The sequence below is a fragment of the Hyperolius riggenbachi genome, chromosome 10 (genome assembly GCF_040937935.1).
Source record: "Hyperolius riggenbachi isolate aHypRig1 chromosome 10, aHypRig1.pri, whole genome shotgun sequence".
Lineage (NCBI taxonomy): Eukaryota > Metazoa > Chordata > Amphibia > Anura > Hyperoliidae > Hyperolius > Hyperolius riggenbachi.
This window is the reverse complement of record NC_090655.1, coordinates 196,162,587-196,185,836: the sequence shown is the minus strand read 5'-3', so window position 1 is coordinate 196,185,836 and position 23,250 is coordinate 196,162,587. Positions and strand designations below refer to the sequence as shown.

Sequence of the window (23,250 nt, the reverse complement as noted above, 5' to 3'; positions counted from 1 at the left end):
TTTTTTCGACCTGCGTAGGACCTTTTGCAAAGCACCAAAGTATATGCTGGCACCATATAAATGTATAATAATATTTAATATCTACTATTTAAAGCTATACCACACAAACCAAATTTATATTTTCTTTTCTCAGTTAAACTACCTTGGACCCCCTTTCAACGACCCAGACTTCAACCCTCCTCGTGCAGGCGGACCAGACACCATCCCCAGTGCGTCAGTGGACTTTCAACTGTGGCGTAACCTGAATGACGGCCTGCGTTTGGCAGAGAACCACCGAGCTTACAGTCTCCTTCTTTGCTATCTGCGCTCCATTGACAGTGAAGTTGCCAGAACTGAACTCCGGAAGAGTCTCGGACGTTTCTGCACCAGCTTACAGGGTCTGGTTGTCAGCATTGCTGGAGTTATGTCATCCCTGGGCTACCAACCGCCACAGGAACTTGCCACCTCTTCTCCTCCACCAGTGTTGGGTTTTGGTAGGGGTAATGACTTTCTGCGCAAGATGGAGGACTTCTGGCTACTGAAAGAGCTGCAGATCTGGCTCTGGAGGTCGGCAAAAGACTTCATCCGGCTAAAGAGGAAGGTACCAGCACTGGTATCTTTCCGAGTAGAATCTCGAGGCTACTAAAGTGGTGAAGTTGGAGGAGAAAGATAACATAGGAGCTCCTGTGTTAAATACTTACAAAAGAATGTGTACATTGCAAAAGATACAGCAAAATAAGGTATTCTGGGAGATTTAGAAACTTGCTCCCTTGAATGTTTAGCTTTCTTGCAAAAGGAGAAAAATATGGAGAAAACATCTTAAAGAGGATCATTTAAACCTCTATGTCCAGGTGAAGATCAGAACTAGACTAGGAACCCGTTTCATCAAAAAGAAAAACAACCTGGTCTTTTTATGTGGCTCAAAACATTGTTTTTAGGTTATTTATGGATAAAACGTGCTTTATTAAGAGGTGGACATCCACCTTGCCCTGTGAGAGCTTTAAGAACAAGTCATGGTCATGTGTTACTATGGTGTTACAAGGCCCCAAGCAGGGGCGTAACTAGGGGGGAGCAGCCCCTGCAACTACAGGGGGCCCCGGAGGTGTTAGGGGCCCCAACTAATAACCTTCCTTGCTCTGATACTCCAGATCAGGTGTTTTTGTGGCTCCACTTGTTATGGGTGTGAAGATGGCCACACTTGTTTTATGACCCGTGTATGAGGGGCCCTCAGGCTGTGAGGGTCACCAAGGGGAGGGTTGTGAACATTAAGGGGGCCCCGTAAAAGTATTACTGGGGGGCCCCATGATTTGTAGTTACACCTCTGGCCTCAAGCAGAGTTGATTTGTTGGATCTCGATACTGTGTACACCACGCATTGCCTATGGCATTCCGCTTGTCTGTGAGCCACAATGATCACAACCGTTAGACCCATTAGAACTTGCATTGTATAAACTATCTGCACTACAGTATATGGTGCTACCCAGAGTTATTCATGGCTATATGAAGATTGTAGATTTTGACATCAATACGAAGGTTGTGAAATATAAATGATACCACTAGCCCTTCATGTTCAAAATGAAACCAAACCTGTGTGATTCATATTCGCTTGTACAATGATTCCTGTCCTACTCTCATGCTGCACTGTACGTAGGAAAGGAATAATGTGATTGGTCGCCATTAAGCTGCAGACACACTTTGGATCTTTATCCCTCGAAACAATCTTTCCTGCTCATTTTGTCCAGTTTGCATAAGTGTCCACTGACATTGTTAACCTGTAGCACAAACCACCCAGTTTAACCTCTGGCCCAAATTTCTTTGTTTCTTGTTGGGACAAGAATCAGTACATAGTACAGGTATGTAGCGTTAGATATGTACTAGTGGATGTCCCTTGAAAATAGTAACCTGTCTTGTAAACAGCACACCTTCAATGTGTTGTTCGGCTCACAGGTGACTCTTCCTGTCCAAACTGGATGTTTTTATGACCTTTAATTAGGCGTGGGTGAATTGTAATGCCCTCTGCTTTTTCATCATGAAAATTTGCATCTGTGAAGTTCTTTCAGAAGTGTCCGGTGTGCTTAGTGCAGATGACAATTGGCAGGTATTAGGAGAGTTAGTAGTAAAGAGCAGTAAAGAGAAGATTAGTAAATGAACAACACAACTCCTAATATTCAATAAGCAGTGGCAGCAGGTTAAGTTTTACTCTTTAAAGGATACCTTGCCAAGCTTGAAATAAAAAACGGATGCTACATTAGCTGTAAAAAGGTCCCGTTTTGTCCGGTAAGTTGGCATGGTTGGCAACCTTTGACCCAGACATACTTCTCTGTTCAGGCGCAGTTTGTCAGGTCTGCACCCATGTGACTGCACTCTCCACTCGTAGCTTTCTATTTGCATACGCGCTCACATGGGAAGCATAGTGTTCACAAGGCTCCAACCCAACATACTTTGCATGCGCAGAGAAGTCAAAGGGTGCCGACCATGCCGACTTACTGGAAGAAACAGGACATTTTTTACAAGTAAACTGAGGGTGCAACAAGATTCTCTGCACCTCCCAGCACACACAGTGTAGTGTCAAGCTCATCTCGTGTATCCTTTACCCACTTTTATCACCTGTAAACAGAACTGATACTTTTGGGGTTAGGGTTGCTTGAAAGTGTACCTGAAATAAAAAGAATCTTAAGGGCCTTTTTCCACTACCCTGCGATTTGCGATTTGATTCTGATCACAAATCGCAAGGTACATTAAACTAATGGAAACTGCAGCAGCAATTTCCATTAGTGCGATCCGATTGAGATGCGATTTTGGTCAAAACGCAATCGTCGTCCTGCCGCGTTTTGGATGCGATTGAGCTTTACTATAATGAGTATAGTAGCTCAATTGCATGGTGGAAATTAAAACGCGATCGGATACGCAATCGCATTTCATGGTGGAAAAGAACCCTAACCCCTATTAAGCAATGTAACATATACACACCCATTCCATTTCCTTCAGCCACAGTTGCAGCTCTGAAGACCACTCACTCTTCATTTTTAGTAGGACCACGCTCACCCCTAGTGATTGTCCTGGTTGTGTACAGAGTTTGGCAGCTATGTGAGTCGCCAACGGGGAGCAGAGACTGTATTTGCATTTCACAAACTGCACCTAATCTGCTGAATTTGTTGTGTACAGATTTATTTTTCTTTTAAGTTTACTGTTATCTTTCCATTATCACCACTTATTGTATTTATGAAATACCACTACGCTAAAGATCTAAAAATGTAAGTAGGTTACGGTGCATTAGCATTGATATCTACTCCATTATTTTGTGTTTCCTCTCAACAAAAGTGTAGTTTCTCATTAGTTTACAAAAAAAAGTCTTCCCTGTTTCAGCTCTATACATTGCAATTATAAAAAGCTTTTACCTTCAGGCAGCTTTTACCTGCTTTTCAGCATGTGTTTACCGTCTATGTGCATATAATAACAGAAGGTAGTGCATTGTTTTCTTTTTTTTTTTTTCCAATCTTTCTTTATTAACTTTTTCAAGGCAAAAAATAAACATATCAGTACAGACTGTGTAGGCATTAACGTAGAAGCAGATTACAATATATTATACCATCTTGTGCAGAACTTAATTCAAACGACAGTAGTAAAAGCTAGAGGATGTAATTGTGGACAAGGTCTAGATATGTCTTTAGATAAATCCACATAAGATAGGCAAAAGATAATGATCGTTTAACACGTTATAGGTGTTGCTGCCTAAAAAAGGGGGGGGGCTACTGAAATATTGATTATGGCGAAATATCTCCTGCTCACTCACGGAACCAAAATATGGCTGAGCAAGAGCTTATTTCACTCTAGTGTAGTTTATAGCTAGCGTTACTCGCCTCCCAGCGGAGGCAGAGGTGGATGTCAGATGAGTTTATCTGTCGACAGACTAGGAAAGGAGAAGAAAGAGGTGAATATTAGGTAGGAAGAGGTGTTGTTGGGACGAGGAGGTCAGGTGGTCTCAAACCAGCAAAGACAGTGGGGATTAAAGTTGCTCCGGGAGCTTAGAGATTTCTAATCATGGCGCTACTGTCAGAACCCAATAGGTACTCTATGTAGGAGGACCAGATTTTATTGAATCTAGTCATATTGTCTTCCAACCGGGCCCTTAGTTTTTCAAAGAAGAGGATACGGCTCAACCTGTTCTTTACTAGGTCGAAAGATAGGAGACTGGAGTGCCATGCTGCAGCTATCGTTAGTTTGGTTGCTGTAAAAATATAGTTTACTAGGGCATTTTGTGATTTGGTGAGGTTTGGATATGGAAGGCCCAATAGGACGTGGATAGGGTCTCTGGGAATTGGTTGGTTAATCAAAGAGGAGGCCCAGGTACACGCTCTTAGCCAGAGCCGACGGACTTTAGTGCATTTCCACCAGGTGTGGACTTGAGTGCCCACGGCGCCACAGCCCCTGAAGCAATTCGGGGATGTAGCGCTGTTAAATTTAGCTACTCGGGCGGGAACCATATACCATCGGAAGAGTAGCTTGTAGTTAACCTCCACTAAATCTGCATTAATTGAGGTTTTGGGAATATTGGTCCAGATCTCTGAGAGGTCTTCGGGATCTAATGAGATATCTAAGTCTTTCTCCCAGTCAACTACATATTTGGGTTTATGTTTAGATTGTGCATGAGACAGCGCCTGATATATAGAGGATATGGCACCTGAGGAGAGCGGGTCAGTAGCACACATATGTTCAAAGGGAGTTCTAGTTAATGGGGAGACTGTGTATCTGAGGTGAGATTTAACGAAATGAGAGATTTGTAAATAACGAAATCTTTCAGTGTGTGGGAGCTGTTTGTGCTCTCGTAGGGAAGCTAAGGTTTTCATACCTGCATCTGAGGAGAGGGCGTAAACTGTAGTGAGGCGGGAGTTAACCCACCAATGAAAGCTAGCTGGGGAGTTTAAGGCTGCCGGGAAGGAAGGGTTCCCTAAGAAGGAGGCTAAAGGCCTATGGGAGGACAATAAGTTCCCCGAATATTTGCAACTGTCCCAGACCGATAGAGAGTGCTTAATTATAGGATTAGTGATGGTGTGTCTATCAGCAGGCGTAATCCAGAGGAGATTAGAAGGTTTTATTGGGCTTACTAGGGTTTCTTCAATGTCTACCCATGATGGTCTATCGGTATCTAGTTGCCAGAGGATTAGTGGAGAGATTTGTGCTGATTTATAGTAATATTTTAAATTAGGGACTCCAAGTCCTCCATCGTTTCTCAGGCGGTACAAGTGTGCATTACGGAATCTTGGCTTTTTAGAGCCCCAGATAAAATTGTTAACCTTGCTCTGTATATTGTTTAGGAAGGGGGTTGGTAATGGGATTGGGAGCATACGAAAGGCATAGAGTAGTTTTGGAAGAAATGACATTTTTATTGCCGTGATGCGGCCCATCCAAGAGATGGAATATCGTTTCCAGCATTCTAAGAGTTGAAGTAACTCTTTGACCAACGTGGGGTAGTTGTGGCTGAACAGGGTGTCATAAGTACTTGTAAGGAAAATGCCCAGGTAGGGAAGTTTGTGCTGGTCCCATTGAAATTCAAAGGCATCTTGTAGAGGTGCATTGTTTTCTTAAAGGAAATCTGAAGTGCGACCTCACCACAGGTGTGATACTTACCTTAGTAGATGGAAAGCTCTGGACAGTATAGATCCTTCCAGTTCTGAGGACAAGTGCAAAAATCTGCTGTGTGTGCATAGCTTTTATTCTGGTTTGCCACTGCCTCTTTTTAAGCAAATGTCAGGTTGTCTTTCTAGATTCACCTCTGAATGGCATTCCTTCCTTTACCATTTCTCATTACTACTTGTCACCTGTGCCTTATACAATATAATGCAATAATATACATTGCAATAACATTTGTAAAGCGCTTTTCTCCCATAGGACTCAAAGTGCATAGATATGTCTCAGATCAATACAGGGTTGGAGGCTGGACTGTGTTACAGAGGAAATAGCCAGGTGTTTGTAAATGCCAGACTAAACAGGTGGCTTCTCAGTTTGGACTCAAATGCCTCCAGGGATGGAGATGTCCTGATTGAGTGTGGCAGGGAGTTCCAAAGTGTAGGGGCAGCATGACAGAAGGCTCTGTCTCCAAAGGCTTTGAGATGGACTCTGGGGGTGACCAAGTTACTAGATCTTTTGATCCAAGATTGTAGGAGATGTGATGCTGTTGTAACAAATTCTTCTGGTATCCAGGGCCCAAATTGTGCAAAGATTTAAAAGTCAATAAGCCAATACTCCATTTTATCGGTAGCCTGTGTAGTGAACAAGGGATTGGTGTAATGTGGCAATGGCAGGCTGGCTAGCTTACAGCCTTCTGCCAGCATTCTCTACTAGCTGCAGGTGGGGTAGGTCTTTATTTGGAAGGCCTGCATAGAGTGTATTGGAATAGTCCAGTCATGATGTGATGATGGCGTGAACTAGGGTAGGAAGATTTGCTTGAGGTATTATTCAGGTGTTTAATTTTTGTGATGTTAGGTAAAAAAGGAATGTTTCACAACAGCTGAATTTTGATTCCTGAAGTTTAATACCCTATCAATCAGTAAATCCAAGCTGCGCAGTGTTGGAGATAGTAAGGTCTGAGTTCCCTACCCTAGGTGGTGTTAATTGAGTCTGGAGTTGCTTGGCTGCTAGGCGCTGGCTCAGTTTTGTCAGCATTTAGTTTTAGCCAGTTATCATTCATCCACTCCCGCAGCTCAGCTATGCAAGTGTTTATTTGTGGACTGTCATGCCAGGTTTGACTGTATCAACGTATCGTACAGCTGGGTGTCATCAGCATAGCAGTGGTATGCTGGACCATGGTATTGGACAATTTTCCAAAGTGGTAGCATGTATATTGTAAACAGCAAAGATAGTAAAGAGAAGATAGTACTCAGCATAAATGAATCGTGACTAAGCCTTTGTAAACAAGCTATGGGAATTGGCAAAAGCTCAGAACATTTGCTGTTTCATTGAAACTGAGTTCTGCTGAGTTTTGGTGACAGAAAATAGCATTAAGATTTATTTTTTTTCTGTCAAATTCATTCGATGTATTTTCATGTTTGCTGGTAGAGAGCTGAACCAGAAAAAAATGGGAAATTGTCCATACATTTTGGTTTCTTTACTCCTTGTGTGTTAGTTATTGCGTACGTTGTGTGCACACTTTAACATACAAATTAAGCAGCAAGTCACAATTTGCATGTGTGCATAGTAGAGCAGGGGTCTGTACTGGGACCTGATCTGCTGCTGCGGTCTGTTACTGAAGTCTGATCTGATACTGAGGTCTCTCATAGGGGTCTAATCCATCAATGGGTCTTTTACTGGGGTCTATCACAAACAATAAGCATTTAATTGCTTATCATTTCATTTGGATCCATGTTATTTAGATAATATGTTGTCTAATTGTTATTTTGATAGTATGACTGCTTAATTATGGTATTTTGGAGACATGCTGCCCAATTAATATCTAACTTCTAGAGGTTGTAGAAAATAACGCATACGCTGTGTCAAACCTGTCTAATGTGTTACATTTCATATGGCTGTTGGGCCTTGATGCTTTAAACAGCAGTAAATGTACCGTGGACATATAGCGCCAGTTACTATTAGCACACGCACACAGCGCACAGTACTGGTTGTGTACTCCTAAGTGCCACGCGATGCACTTGTAGTGCTACTGCGCTTCTACGTTAATTACTATAATAGGGGCCACGCTAATTGAGTACTGTGGTCACTCTGATTGCAGCGCTCGGCAGTCAAGAGCGCATGCTACACACACACAGGCCCTCACCCTGTGTGGGTGCGCTTATAGTAACCTGCGCTATGTGTTCGCTGTACATTTACCGCTGTTTAGTGCATCAAGGATTTTCTTTGTGTGGTAGCAAGAGTCTAATTTCTTTTCCCAGGGCTGGGGGCAAAACGTTTACTTAGTAAGAGGCCCGGAAATTTGTGATGGATGCCCTGCTCAGTTGCCTTTGGTGTTTTGCATCCAGACTCCTAAGTGCAGTAGGAATGTGAATGTATACCACTAAGTTTGCCTCAGGCTCACTCCTAAGGTGTCAACCCTAGTAAGCTGGGATGTCTCAGAGCATCTCCAGATAAAGTCATTGAGGAAAAAGTCTGGGTAGTTTCTGGCAGATCTATACTATTCCCAGTATAACTATGAAATGTAGGATTACTTGATGACCCACAAAGAATACAGGGGCTTCTCTCTACAAGGTAATAATATGACATATAAATGTCCTACCATGCACTGCATATTCAGATTTTGGTAAATAATCAGGTTAAATCACTATAATGGACATTAAACCAGATATTATGCAGCTACAAATTATTATTTGCACCCAATAACCTCATTTAAATGGAGGGTGTTTTTATAAAACAAAGATACATTTCATTATATATGATGCTGTTGATATTCCCGCTGCAAATAATCGTTTTGCAGCTGGCCTTTTGTACATTAGATATTCCTGTGTAAAATACTTGCCTTGTATATACAAATATTCCTTTGTGTCTCCACTGTGCACCTGTGTTTTTGGAACTGCACTAAGGTATTTTAGTGCTCTTTTTGCTGCAAAACTCAGCCAGATAGAAAAGGCCAAAAAGGCCAACCCTTTTTATAATTCTAGCAAAGAAGTGTTGCATTTTTATTTTGCCATTCAATACCATATACGGTACTGTATATTAACATACAAGTAAATGTATTATATTATAAAGAAAACCTGAAGTGAGAGAGATATGGAGACTGACATATTTATTTTCTTTAAAAGTGAACCTGAACTCTTGCACAGGACAGAAGGAAAACAGAGAAATGCACCCTGTATGTATTTAGAGAGTTTAGCCAGCAGACCAGCTAATTTGTAAACACAGGATGATAACCCTATGCCCGCTTCCATGAAAGCAGGAAGTAGACATACTGCAGATTTATTGCAGGAGTTGTATCAGCTGTAAAAAAGAAATGTTTTCTTTAAGGCTGCTTTCACAGTGGGACGTTACAGGCGCACGTTAGTGCAGCCTGTAACGCAGCCCACCGCACAGCAATGAAAAATCAATGGGCTGTTCACAGTGCCCACGTTGCGTTACATTGTAACGCAGCAGGCAAAAAAAAAAGTGCTGCATGCTGTACGTTTATACTAGGCTAAGCCGCATTAGACCGTTTGCACATGCTCAGTGATGTTGGAGGAGGAGGTCTCCCCTCCTCTGCGGCCAGGCACATGGCTAATTAATATTCACTGCACTCAGTGACGTGCAGTGTTTACTTCCTGGAGTGGCCGCTATGTGCGGTGATTGGCTGGCAGGCACACGTGATGCCGCATGCGTCCAAGAGTGGGCATCACAGGGCGCATGAAGAGTCGCTTAACGTGGCTCAATGTAACGTCCAGCTTCAATCCCACTATGCGTTGCGTTAGGGGCACGTGATGCAACCTTAACGTCGCATCTAACGCAACGTCCTAGTGGGGAAGAAGCCTAAAGGTTAGTATGCTGTTGCTTATTTTTTAGAGCACAGGGGAAGTTCTGAGTTCAGGTCCGCTTCAAACAATGAAAACTGCTTGGCTGTCCTGCTGATTCTCTGCCTCTAATACTTGTAGCTATAGACCCTGAACAAGCATGAAGCAGATCAGATGTTCTGAGACTGTGTGTGAGTCAAACACTACTAATGTGAGAAAGATCAGCAGGACTGCCAGGCAACTGGTATTGTTTAAAAGGAAATAAATATGGCAGCTGGAAGCAGCCATTTAAAAATAATGTTGATTGAGGCATTCAGCCCCTGCCTCGATTCTAGAGTTCTGAAGAGGCAGAAGAGAGGTAATCTCATGTACTGTCTTAGGGCTGGTGCACACCTAAAAGCGATAGCATAATCACAAACGCTCAGCGCTTTTAGAAGTGATTTTTCAAGGTGATTCTAGGCATGTACCTAGCGATCTTTGGAGCGTTTTTATGTACCTTTTTTTTTAAAGTTCAGTACAACTGCTAGCATACTGCTTTTGTAAAAATAATGCTTGGAAAATCGCTCTGATTCCTATACTTTACATTGAGGCTGAATCGCGTTTGCAGGACTTGCGTTTGCATTTTGGGAAAAATCACATCGCTCTGGTGTGATCCATCCCATAGAGAGAAATTATCCAAGCACTTTTAAAAGCGCTGACATTTTAAAAAGCGCTCAGAAGCACACTAGGTGTGCACCAGCAATAAGTGTCAGAATTGACATTGTCAGTACTACTCAAATAATGTATCTTCAGAACATTTACAGTTGCCTATCACCAGGAAGCCACGTGAGGTGCTATGGAACCTCGTAGAGTAAGCTGAGCAACAATGCTGCTAGATCTGCCCCAATGCAGACACAATTTTCACCTTATATGGAGTTCCAGTTAGCACTTTATTGTTCTAAATCAACCAATCACTGATGTGTCTTCTGCAGTGTACACTAATGAAAGTGAATAAGCTAATATCTGGCACTTTTGAGTTTGCCTGAGTAAAATTATCTTTATTAACAAAGCAAAAGCAACAACCAGTAACTTCAAACCGACTAGAGCAATCAGTCAGCTTTCTACAATTCCGTTCAGTCTGATCAGAAACCAGGTAGAATCAAACATCCTTACCAGATTTGAAGGAAGTCAGACAACTCTGCTGTTTAAATTTTTACTGTGTTTGTCTATAACACACATGAAAGAGAATATTATTCTGCCCATGACTGGATCTTGCCTTTGCAGCTAACCAATCTGTATCTCGCACTCCAGCTCACTTCCAGTCACATGCCAGTGACATCAGCACTGAGAGCCGGTTTCATGCATACACAGCCTGGCCATAACTCTGTTGGGTGGAGAGTTGTCTCCTCCACCCCCCCCCCCCCCCCTCCCATTTCCTTTTCACATGCACGCACACATGTCCTACCTTATAATACCTGTAGGTACTGTATCTGTGTGTGATAGCTTATTTTCAGACGCTCACATTAATGACCAAAAGTTCTACAGGCTCTTGTATTGGCCTGTGGAAGTGGACCAAGACCTGTGAAACACGTTGTCTACCATGCATGAATAAACATTACTTTTTCCATTAAATAATGGCTTGTCCTTCTGAGAAGGTAAGAAATTACGCTTCTCAAATATACAACATCTAGTAGTATTATATCATCAAGGGTGCCTCCTCCAGTGTTCTTTAACAACACAAGGTCTGCTTCTCATTTTGGTTTTTGGCGCTGTAGATAAGTTGACCTAGAAGAGAAATCTGTCTGTGCTTATAAATATTACCAATCGAACCAGCAGGTGGAGCTCCAAAACATATTACAGAGTACTTCCAGTGTAAAACAGAGAGCCCATAATGCCGGGAATACACGATGCGTTTTTGCGTTCGTTTTTGCCGTCGTTTTCGCTTTCGATAGATTCTACTCTCGATTCACTGCTCGATTCCCCTCTCGATTCCTTATCTTTTCTTAGCAATTACATTCACTTGAATGAGGAGAATCGAAACCAAAGTAGAATCGACCAGGCCCGACAGGTTGGAATTTATCTATCGAACCCGTCTATCTAAAGTAAAAACTTAACGTGTATTCCCAGCATAAGGCTCTCACCCTCATCTGCTTGACGTGGCCTCCCCAGCTCAGCAGCAGCAAGCAGGTGGGGAGTGGCCACAGAACTTCTGAAAACTTCAGGAAACATGGCCGTGGCTGTCTTACAGGTAGAGGGGGTGGAGTTTCAGTCACTAATCAATTATTGGTGAGTGATAAACCCTACTACCCCCTGATCATTGCAGCAATAATAGAGAGCCTTACATTGTAGACTTTTTACTTTACACTGGAAGTAGTCTTTAAATATACCCGTCATTGTTTTTCATAATTTCCTAATTTAAGAAAATAAAAAATAACTTCAGTGTTATCTGTGCATAGTATATAAAACAAATATCGACAAACCTGCCCATTCCCTTTTATAACCACATCTGATTGTGTATGCATTTAATTTGTCCAGTTATTAGGGATGATCAAAGACATGCAAATACTTCCGAGTTGATGCAAGTTTATGCAAATTTTTATGCATGTATATGCAGCTTGAAAATGGACCAATCAAGTTCCACCCAGGTTTAAATTGATTGGTCCATTTTCAAACTGCATATATTTGCATAAAAATTTACAGAAATTTGCATAAACTATGGAACTATCCCTAGCAGTTTTCTTTGCATCCATCTCTTAGCTTATGATTTTGCTTGTTGGAACCCCTCTCCCTTTCCCTTGTACATAGTTATTTATTGCTGTTTGAAATGTTATTTATTTTATCATTGTATTTATTTTGGTGCCTCTAAAGGTACTGGATTTACAGGTATTCTTTTGACTGTTTAAATATGACTTTACCTATGGTATATATGTATAAATCTATGGTCTATAAATAAAGAAAACCTTAACAAGAGTCCACTCAGAACTGAGATGTTAGTTATGTGTCATATTCCGATATATATTTCTGTGATATTCTCTAAAATATAAAGTAAATTACTATGCTAAAAAAAACACAACCACTGAGGCTCAATGCACACTGCATGCGATTCCGATTTTTTATTGTTTTTTACATCCGATTCCGATTTGTAATCGTTACTGCATGCTGCGTTTTTTCCGCCGTTTTTCTGTTGATTGTATTCAGGGAAAATCGGAATTGCAAAACGGAAATGGAATCTGGATAGCAAAACGGATTTGCAGTGTGCAGGGAGTGGCTTCAAGAGCTCTGGACTCAAATCCCATCTTGCTACAGTAGTACCTATTGCATAAGAGACCTAAAACTCAAACCTCAGTTCTGAGTGGACTAACCCAATTTACTGCAAAGAGCAATGATGGTGTGAAGAGTCAGTTATTAATAGCAATCAGATCACATCTACCAGAACTTGTCAGTTGGCAGTTAATTCTCATTGGTTACTGCATTTTGCATATTGTTTTTTGAATTATTTAGTAAATCTTGTTACTAAGGCAAAAGCATTGAGTAATTGCAGTCAACCATAGCAACCAAAGAGAAATCATGTGTAGTTACTAGGTAGTTAGGAACACACTGACCTCAAGGGTGTAAGAGTTATAGTAGACCATATAAGTGTTATTGGGTTGGTACGGCAGCCAGAGTTGTGTGGCTTTATATTGATTTGTGCTATGAAAGTAATGCACATACTACGATGTAGCATTTGTACTGTTTGATAATGGGGCAGGTCTCACCAGCAGCTTGCCTGTTAGACTAAGTTAGGGTGTCTGACATCCTACAATTATTTTGCTATAAGACCCCATCACACTTAGTTACACCTTTGATTGACCCACTGCAACCTGATAACATCACACCAAAGATTTGTGAAATATGTCCTTTAATAGTAACTCTAGGCAGACTTGCATGTATATATCTCTAGACAAGGCCTTTCTTTCCCTTTTGTACTTTTTATTCCTGTTTTTGAAATATGTATGTCACATGACCATATAGCATACATTGTATAGGTAAGTCTCAAAGTGTATATACACAACAGAGGTAAATAAAATAATTTTCTGAATGTATTAAATATTTTACCTGCTCTCGTCCTAGAGGTATGGATTCAGACACGCCATGTGTCTTAGTCTGTGTTTAAATAAACCAATTATTCTTTAACTTTCTGTGTGTTTTTGATGTCTGAGTTTGTTGTGTTTCTATGTGACCAGCAAGCACACTGCGTGAAATCACCTCATGGACAAACATTGTAACGTCGTCTATTATGTTGCAGGAAGATGAGATCTAGTCTACTGGAAAATTTACAGATTTAGTTGTTTTTTTAAATTTCAAACAAGGAGATCTTTAAAGCATACCTAAAGCAACATGTGACATGATGAGACAAACATAGGTACATATAGTACTAGTCCTACTAAGAAGTAGTCTGAAGTCACTTTCTTTTTTCCAGTACCGCAAGTGTTAAAAAAAAAGAAAAGAAACTAGAGCTGTTCAAATGAGCTTGTCGGTTTGTCCAGGTACAGATTTCCTAAAAAGTAAATAGTAGGCAGCCCTTTTATCTGGCTGAGAGTGGACTTCTAATGACATTTTAGAGATGAAAAGTTCAAAGGTTTATTATCCGTATTTATTTTACAGCTGAACGAAGCAGATTTTACATCAGTCTCTCATGGCTTCTGTTTAGGATTTAGTCTTAAAAATTAAGCCTGTAAGCTGAAAATAGAATATGTTACTAATCACAATCAGAATCCTTTATTTCGCCGAGCGACCAGCCGATACGAACAGCATGGATTCTGTGTTTCCATGGGAACAAGTAAAAAAAAATTTTCAAACTGGACTTGTAGTTTTTGAGAAAATCAATTTTAAAAAATTCAAAGAAAAATGGCTCCTTAGCGCTCTAGAGCGCAGCCGAGAGCTGTAGAAGAGGTGGAGTGGAGGGAGAGGTTTCCCGATGATTCTCTCTGCTGATCTGATGACCCTCTGTAGTTTGTGTCTGTCATTGGTAAGTAGTTTCCACTTCTTGCTGCTCTGCATAAATTAGAGAGGCACACCCCCATGGCTCCCCTGTGCCCAGCTGATTGCTTGAGACTACTGGTTGGTAGAGTCCCAGATAAGTCATTAAACATGTCACCTCTTACGGTAATAGGAGGAGAAAAAGGAATCATTGGTTTCATGACAAACTCAACACAAAAAAGATCAGCAAGGACCCACCTTCTCCAAAAATCAAAATGGTTTATCACAGAATTGAGGACCTACACTGATTTTTTTATAAATTGACCAAAGAAAAACCAAATTAAAAATTGTTGAAGATGTTTAGGAACAACTGCAAATCCCAGTCTAACCAGCAAGTAAATGAACAAGTCTTCATTAGATATGGAAATTCAAAGTCTTATAAAAATGTGCATTTTGGTATATACAGTAGTTCCATAAAGCACTGAAAACTACGATTTCTCACATTGGGGCCGATTCATAAAGAAGCTGCGCTGCTCCATGACAGCACCGCGAGCGAAATCCAAGACTGCATGCTACGCTCAGTCTTGCAGCGTATCGTGCCTTCCGTGGTTACGCACGCTGCTTACATAGCATACTGGAGTTGTTTTTGCACCTTATTAATGAAATGCCACTTCAGCACCAAGCAGCAAATACTCAAAATAGGTTGAGCCTTCTACTTTTCATAGTTACATTTTAGTACTTTTCCAACTGCCGGATGCTGACAATGTGTAAAGAAGATGAGAAAACCTCTCCTGTGAGAAAACTAGAGAGAATCAGGGCCATTGATTCTACTAATAGCAAAAGTCAGTCACATTACTCTGAAAGAGCTGTATGCATGTTGGATTACTATTGCTCTGTAACTATAAAGGCTTAAAGGACTTACAAGGTGAAAACCAAAAAAAAAAAAGCTGAATTTTAGAAATGTGTTCTGTTTTAACCACTTCACCACTGAGGGGTTTTACCCCTTGAACACCAGAGCAATTTTCACCTTTCAGCGCTCCTTCCATTAATTGTCTGTAACTTTATTATTAATTATCCCAATGAAATGAACTATATCTTGTTTTTTCGCCATCAATTAGGCTTTCTTTAGGTGGGACATTATGCCAAGAATTATTTTATTCTAAATGTGTTTTAATGGGAAAATAGGAAAAAATGTGGGAAAAATTACTTTTCAGTTTTCGGCCATTATAGTTTTTAAATAAAGCATGCTACTGTAATTAAAACCCATGAAATGTATTTAACCATTTGTCCCGGTTATAAAACCATTTAAATTATGTCCCTATCACAATGTTTGGCGACAATATTTTATTTGGAAATAAAGGTGCATTTTTTTCAGTTTTGCATCCATCCCTAATTACAAGCCCATAGTTTATAAAGTAACAGTGTTATACCCTCTTGACATAAATATTTAAAAAGTTCAGTCCCTAAGGTAACTATTTATGTTTTTTTTTTATTGTATTTTTTTTTTTTTAATTACAAAAAAAAAATACAAAAATTGGGGAGTGTGGGAGGTAATGAGTTAATTTATTGTGTAAATGTAATGTTTGTTTATGTAAAATGCTTTTAGGGTGTAGTTTACTATTTGGCCACAGTGTGTTTGTTTACATGCGACCTGTAAGCGTCCTTCCGGACGCTTACAGGAAGCAGTAAGAGGCTGGGAAGATCACAATGATCGCGCTGTTTCTAATAGAAGCAGCACGATCATTGGGGGGGCTTAGATCAACGAACGGGAATGGATTTTCCCGTTCATTGATCTCCGTGCGAGCAGGCGGCGGCGTGCACGAGCGGCGGGTGCGCGCGCACGAGCGGCGGTAGCGCGGACAGCGGCGGTAGCGCGGAAGGTACGGTTTTCTCCGTCCCTGGTTTTTTAGGGGGGAAAAAAGGGACGGAGAAATTCGTACCGCGGGGGTTTAAGTGGTTAAAGGATACCCGGGGTGACATGTGGCATGATGAGATAGACGTGTATGTACAGTGCCAAGCACACAAATTCCTTTTTTTCTTTCTCTGCCTGAAAGAGTTAATCATCAGGTATGTAAATTACAACTATAAAACACATTCTTAGCAGAAAATGGCCTTGAGAGCAGGAAAGAGATAAAAAGGTCAATAGTCCATAGAGTTTAGCTTTGGCATACTTCAATGAATGTGTCATTGAGCAAAAACAACAGTAAAAAACCTAAAAAGTAGTTTTAAATATAAAATAAAACTGTGGAATATCTTAAAAAGTCATTTTTAGGAGAAGGAGGATAGAGACAATTGTTTATTTTATTGGTTTATTTTCACCTTGGGTGTACTTTAAGAAGCCAAATTTATATAAGGCATAGATGTTTTTTGTTTTTTTTTAGGTAAGAGAGTTTATTAGTCTCTGTAAGACTCGTATACTTTGATGATATCATTAGCCAGAGTACAGTGTCTTTATAAATGCCATTGCATAGCGGACAGTAAGCCTAGTTTGTGTAGAACCATCTTATTTTTGTAAGTTCCTAATATGAAGGCCTGAAGGTGTGTTACAACAAGCTCTCAGACAAAAGAAGAGGGCAGAGGCACTAACCTGTAATTGGACAATCAGGCGTATGTCCTGCTACTTGAATTTTCCAGTTCCAAGCTGCATACAATTTGCACTAAATATGTATGCATTTCAAAATTATAAGCATCTCATTGACCACCTCTACTCCGATCCTAACAAAGACAAAAATCCTCCATGTTGTCATTTAGTCTGTTTATTTTATGATGGAAGTTAAAATTCAGGTCCTTGAGAAGCATCTGACTTTTTTGCCTGTTATGTAAGAGGTAATGCATCACAAACAGGAGAATATGGCCCTTTTTGGAGCCAAGCACAACTGATCTGAGCTGTGCCAACAGAAGTACAGTCATGGCCATTGTCTGTGATTTAGAAGGGTACGGGCTCATTCATAGGGCAGATTCTGAATTTGACCATTTAGAAATTGCCAGTAAAGAGGAAAAATCTATCAAAGATAAAATTATTCCGGATCAGTTGAAGTAAAGACTGGAACCCACTAGAGAGTTTTTTTGAGCGTTTAGGGAGCGCTCTAGTGATTTCCCTAAATGCTCTGCCAATGTAAATGGATGGGACCGATTCCACTAGAGCACTTGTGACTAGGCAAATCGCAATCACAGGACATGCAGCATTTTGGGAGCGTTTCCATTCTAATGAATTGTATAGGAGCAGGGAAATCGCTCCCAAAATCGCTTGCAAAAAGCCATCACCAATCGCTAGTGATTGCTATCCCTTCTCATTTGTGAATTTTGCCACTGATAACATCTTAAACATATCATAAGCTGGTAACATAGAAGGCAATGGCAATCTACTCCTTAAAAAGAGGGACTTTCAGATCTCTCATCATGTCAATTATCATATTTGTTATCAAATCCCCTGATGAGGGGAGGGATACTGTAGTCAACATGTCTAAATCCTGCTATGAAATCAGTAGCTTGATTTACTACAGGCATATCCAGAGACCCCCGAACATCTCTGGTGAAGATATCCTACATGATCCATAAATCTGGACTGTATTATACAAACATTCTCAGCTATCTTATGGTAAATGATTTTAGACCTCACCTGAGTCATGGAAGAGCATCATGATAACTGCTAAAAGGGTAGGTAAATGGTAGTCAAATTATTTCACTGCAGTTGTGTGTGTGAGCTACTTTAACAGCACAACTGCCATTTAACAATCCTCACTATGATCTTATAGGACACAGACGGGGTAACAAATGTTTGCCATTGAGTGCCAGGCAGTGTTGTAAAACTTTGGCTTCCTTCATCATACAGCTACTCCGCTGTTCTCCTACTTCAGGCAATCAGCACACGTGTATCAAGACTCAGTGGATTCAGTTTTCCTCCCTGGTAGTGACCGCATCAAATAATTTTGTTTGCCATTGCAAATAATGAGATCCAGGCCCTTATTCAATTCATTTTTTTTCTCTTAAGTTTTCTCCTAGGTATTATTCATCTTCTGTTTAAAATAACTTTTCAGCACTCTGTAATTGAAAAGGTACAAAGAAAAGTAGGTGAAAAAATACTGGCAAAGGTACTCTGAGTATTTTCTTACTTGCTGGTGGCTAAAATGGAATTTTATTGATGAGGTGTGAATATATCACCTAGGAGGAAATATAGGAGAAAAAAGTGAATTGAATAAGGACCCCAAACTGGATTAATAAGTTCTCAACTCGCTGGTTATTTGACTATAGATTTTCTTATTTCCCTGCTTTTTTTATGCTCTTCACAAAGTACATTTTGTGCTAGATCCTTCAACCGCCGTGAGGTCATCCTATTGGAAGGGACTTTAAGCTCTACTTTTGGACACAGGAAAACAATATGCAAACCTCCATTTGACCTGGGAGCAGCTAGCCATTAAAGTAAAGGAAGGGGTGCAGCGTGGGCCGCACACACCCAGAGGCGTATCGAGGCAGAATAGCGCCCATGGCAAACACTGAGATTGCGCCCCCCCCCCCCCCCCCAAGTAGTCACATGCCTCCACATAATTAATCAAGTAGTCACTGCCCCCAATTAAATTTTTAATTAGTAGTTTTTATGAAGTAGTTACACAGCTCCAGATACAATAATTCAGTAACCAGGTGCCTCACAATAAGCATTACAGTCAGGGGCATGAAGATCACATAATTAGGTAGCCAAGTGCGGCAGGAGTTAGATTGTAAGCTTCTCTTGCACGCAAGCCCGATCCCCTACCCAAACAAGCTATGCCTGCACCCCTGTAACAGAATTAGCAAATGCATTGCAGATGACAGATGATTCTGATGATAAATCACAACTAAATGATAGCCCTATGATAGTAAATTAGATGTGACAACAGAGTCTAAGGCCCCGTTCACATTACAAACGCGGATGGCCGTGTGTTCGGAACGCAATGAGTCCGAACACACGCCACCCGCGTTTGTATGCGTTGCATGGCTGATCCCATTCGCTGAAAGTGACAGCCGCGCGTTTTAGGGAAAAATGCGTGCAGCATGCATTCTCGGAGAGCACTGGTCCGGAACGCATGCAGTGTGAACATCAGACAGTGCACTCTATGTACTGTCTGATGTTGCGCGTGTCTGCCTCCTGCACACGTTTCCAAAACGCGGCTGGAAACGCGTGCAGTGTGAACGGGGCCTCACAGCATCTAATTCTGGATATTCTGCTACTGTAACATCATCACTTCACTAATGCCAAGCATTGCTGCGTACATAGAGTCCCAGAAATCAGCCTCCTGTGATGTAAAGGAAACCAGCCTATATTGAGCAGAATCGTGAACTGTGAATAATAAAACGTGATTCTGTAATATTATACATTGTTATTCTACCACCAACATTGTGGATAGAATCACACAAGCAAATTACAAAGATAGCAAGAGGCCCTGTAGTGACATATAGCAGAATGCAGTAATGAGGTCCTGTAGTGACATATAGCAGAATGCAGAATAGAGGCCCTGTAGTGACATATAGCAGAATGCAGTAAAGAGGCCCTGCAGTGACATATAGCAGAATGCAGTAAAGAGGCCCTGCAGTAAAATATAGCAAAATGCAGTAAAGAGGCTGTGTAGTGACATATAGCAGAATGCAGTAAAGAGGCTGTGTAGTGACATATAGCAGAATGCAGTAAAGAGACCCTGTAGTGACATATAGCAGAATGCAGTAAAGAGGCTGTGTAGTGACATACAGCAGAATGCAGTAAAGAGACCCTGTAGTGACATATAGTAGAATGCAGTAAAGAGGCCCTGTAGTGACATATAGCAGAATGCAGTAAACAGGCACTGTAGTGACATATAGCAGAATGCAGTAAAGAGGCCCTGTAGTGACATATAGCAGAATGCAGTAGAGAGACCCTGTAGTGACATATAGCAGAATGCAATAAAGAGGCCCTGTAGTGACATATAGCAGAATGCAGTAAAAAGTCCCTGTAGTGACATACAGCAGAATGCAGTAAAGAGGCCCTGTAGTGACATATAGCAGAATGCAGTAAAGAGGCCCTGTAGTGACATATAGCAGAATGCAGTAAAGAGGCCCTGTAGTGACATATAGCAGAATGCAGTAAAGAGGCCCTGTAGTGACATATAGCAGAATGCAGTAAAGAGGCCCTGTAGTGACATATAGCAGAATGCAGTAAAGAGGCCCTGTAGTGACATATAGCAGAATGCAGTAAAGAGGCTGTGTAGTGACATATAGCAGAATGCCAGTAAAGAGGCCCTGTAGTGACATATAGCAGAATGCAGTAAAGAGGCCCTGTAGTGACATATAGCAGAATGCAGAATAGAGGCCCTGTAGTGACATATAGCAGAATGCAGAATAGAGGCCCTGTAGTGACATATAGCAGAATGCAGTAAAAAGTCCCTGTAGTGACATATAGCAGAATGCAGTAATGAGGCCCTGTAGTGACATATAGCAGAATGCAGTAAAGAGGCCCTGTAGTGACATATAGCAGACAGTAAAGAGGCCCTGTAGTGACATATAGCAGGATGCAGTAAAGAGGCCCTGTAGTGACATATAGCAGAATGCAGTAAAGAGGCCCTGTAGTGACATATAGTAGAATGCAGTAAAGAGGCCCTGTAGTGACATATAGCAGAATTCAGTAAAGAGGCCATGTAGCGACATATAGCAGAATGCAGTAAAGAGGCCCTGTAGTGACATATAGCAGAATGCAGTAAAGAGGCCCTGTAGTGACATATAGCAGAATGCAGTAAAGAGGCCCTGCAGTGACATATAGCAGAATGCCAGTAAAGAGGCCCTGTAGTGACATATAGCAGAATGCAGTAAAGAGGCCCTGTAGTGACATATAGCAGAATGCAGTAAAGAGGGTGTGTAGTGACATATAGCAGAATGCCAGTAAAGAGGCTGTGTAGTGACATATAGCAGAATGCCAGTAAAGAGGCCCTGTAGTGACATAAAGTATAATGCAGTAAAGAGGCCCTATAGTGACATATAGCAGAATGCAGTAAAGAGGCCCTGTGGTGACATACAGCAGAGTGCGGTAAGGGCTCCTCTTGCACAATCCCAGCTCCTCTTGCACAACCCCCGCCTCCCCCCCCCCAATCCACCCCTCTACATACATTATGAATGGCTTCCGGAAGGCAGAATGAGAACAATTTGGGGTTGCCTGGGATCACTGAGACTTGGAAGAGGGATGAAGTGCTCACCTCTAGATGTTCGCCACCTCCGCATCTTGTGCCTCCCTCCTATGCTCGATGCCTCCGGTCTCCGGCGCCCCCGCCCGATGGCCCTCTGTCCCTGCTGTTAGTTTAGCGGCAAGAAGCGAGATAGAGAGGGCGCACACTTCCCGCCTGGTGCGCTTCAAATGCAGGAAGTGGTTGATGACGTCACTTCCGCACGTGATGCGATGGGTGGATAGCGTGCGCCCTCTCTGTCTCGCTTCTTGCCGCTAAAGTCTGACAGCAGGGACAGAGAGCCGGCGGGCGGGGGCGCAGGAGACCGGAGGCATCGAGCATAGGAGGGAGGGAGGCAGGCACAAGATGCGGAGGTGGCTAATAGCAAGCATGTCTCCCATGGAAAGGGGGGGGGGGGCGCGGGGGACCGGAGGCATAGTGGAAGGAGCGGCAAAGATGCTGAGGTGGCGGGTAGCATGGGGGCAGGCATGGCGCCCATGGTGTGCTGGCGCCCATAGCACTAGCCATGCCTGCACCCCTCTAGATCCGCCACTGCACACACCCTTCCAGGTATTTTACACAATAGAAAAGTTAAACTTACCAGTATGTCTTTGTCACAGTTAGTGAGAAATGGCAGTGCATCCAAAACCAGGTTGCATCTGAATGACTTAACAGCAAGGAAGTGTGCAGAGCCTCCTAAAGGCATAAATTCTCGAGCGCTGTTAACACAGCATAGGAGATTTGGGCACAGCCAGCGCCACCATAGGCCATAATAAAGATTGCGGCTACAGCTGCACTCACTGAGTAACTTGGGCGCTGTCAAAATGCGAAACTCAAATTACTTTAAAACAGTGTAATTCGGCCACCAGCAGTAGCTGGAAGCCGAATTACTTCATTCCCCACTACCCATGGCAGCTTGGAGGGGGAATAGTATTTAACGCCACCGAGACTTGTGCAGGAGCAGGGTAAGCTGTATATCAGCTTTGCCCTGCGCCCAAATCTCCCGGCGGTAGAGTTATAGGTATGCTAAATGCACCCAATAGCATATGAAACAGGTGCTACAATTTACACTAATGGAGGATGTTGGCTTTCAAAACAGTTTACATGCAAATTTGTAGACGGATCTGCGGGATCCGATGCAGTAAGTGGACCGCATTTCTGTGCAGATCCCCATTAATCCCAGGTACACGGACCACAGCGGACCATTGGCTGCTGCTGCCCGCATGTGGTCCGGAACAAGTGGGAACACAGCCTTGCTGTCAAACAGGTTCAACACAAATGGGGCAGATTTATTTACAGAAGTGCATGAAAAATTGAGGAAGAACTTTTGCGAAAGTGAAACATTCAATGGAGCGCTGCTCTAACTAGCTTTCACACCAGTTTTGCTGTTTTTCTCTCGGTTGTGTTAATGTACTCTAGTAAACTTTGTTTTGATTCAAATTTAAGTCCTGAGTAGGTGTGCATGTATATATAAATATTAAAGTACACCTTGGCTGCAGTGGTGGAAGTGACACCGCCACAATGCATGCTGTGAGATGTAGTATATTCATGTGACTACATCTCCTAGAGACGTGGTCACCTTAAAGGACTTACGAGGCGAAATGAGGGAAAAAAGTTAATCACTTGCCTCATCTTTTCAGGCACGGAGGACGCCGTCCTGCGCAGCTCTAGGGCCAACCCCCCTGATCCACGCTACGTAGCGTGGATCGGGGAGGTTGGCCCTAGAGCTGCGCAGCCGCACTCGCG

General features: G+C 42.0%; 1 protein-coding gene across 3 annotated transcripts in view; it reads left to right on the top strand.

Annotated features, from left to right (window-relative positions):
- The window catches only part of CLCF1 (cardiotrophin like cytokine factor 1), a 91,775-nt gene extending 78,217 nt beyond the window's left edge, over positions 1-13,558 (top strand). For 2 of the 3 annotated variants that reach the window (XM_068255556.1, XM_068255557.1), the window contains exon 3: positions 134-13,558. In XM_068255556.1, the coding sequence (XP_068111657.1) occupies positions 134-625 (492 nt within the window). In that variant the 3' untranslated portion in view covers positions 626-13,558. The remainder of the gene's footprint in view (positions 1-133) is intronic. The other variant, XR_011024323.1, reaches the window with a different exon arrangement.
- Positions 13,559-23,250: the final 9,692 nt, after the last annotated feature.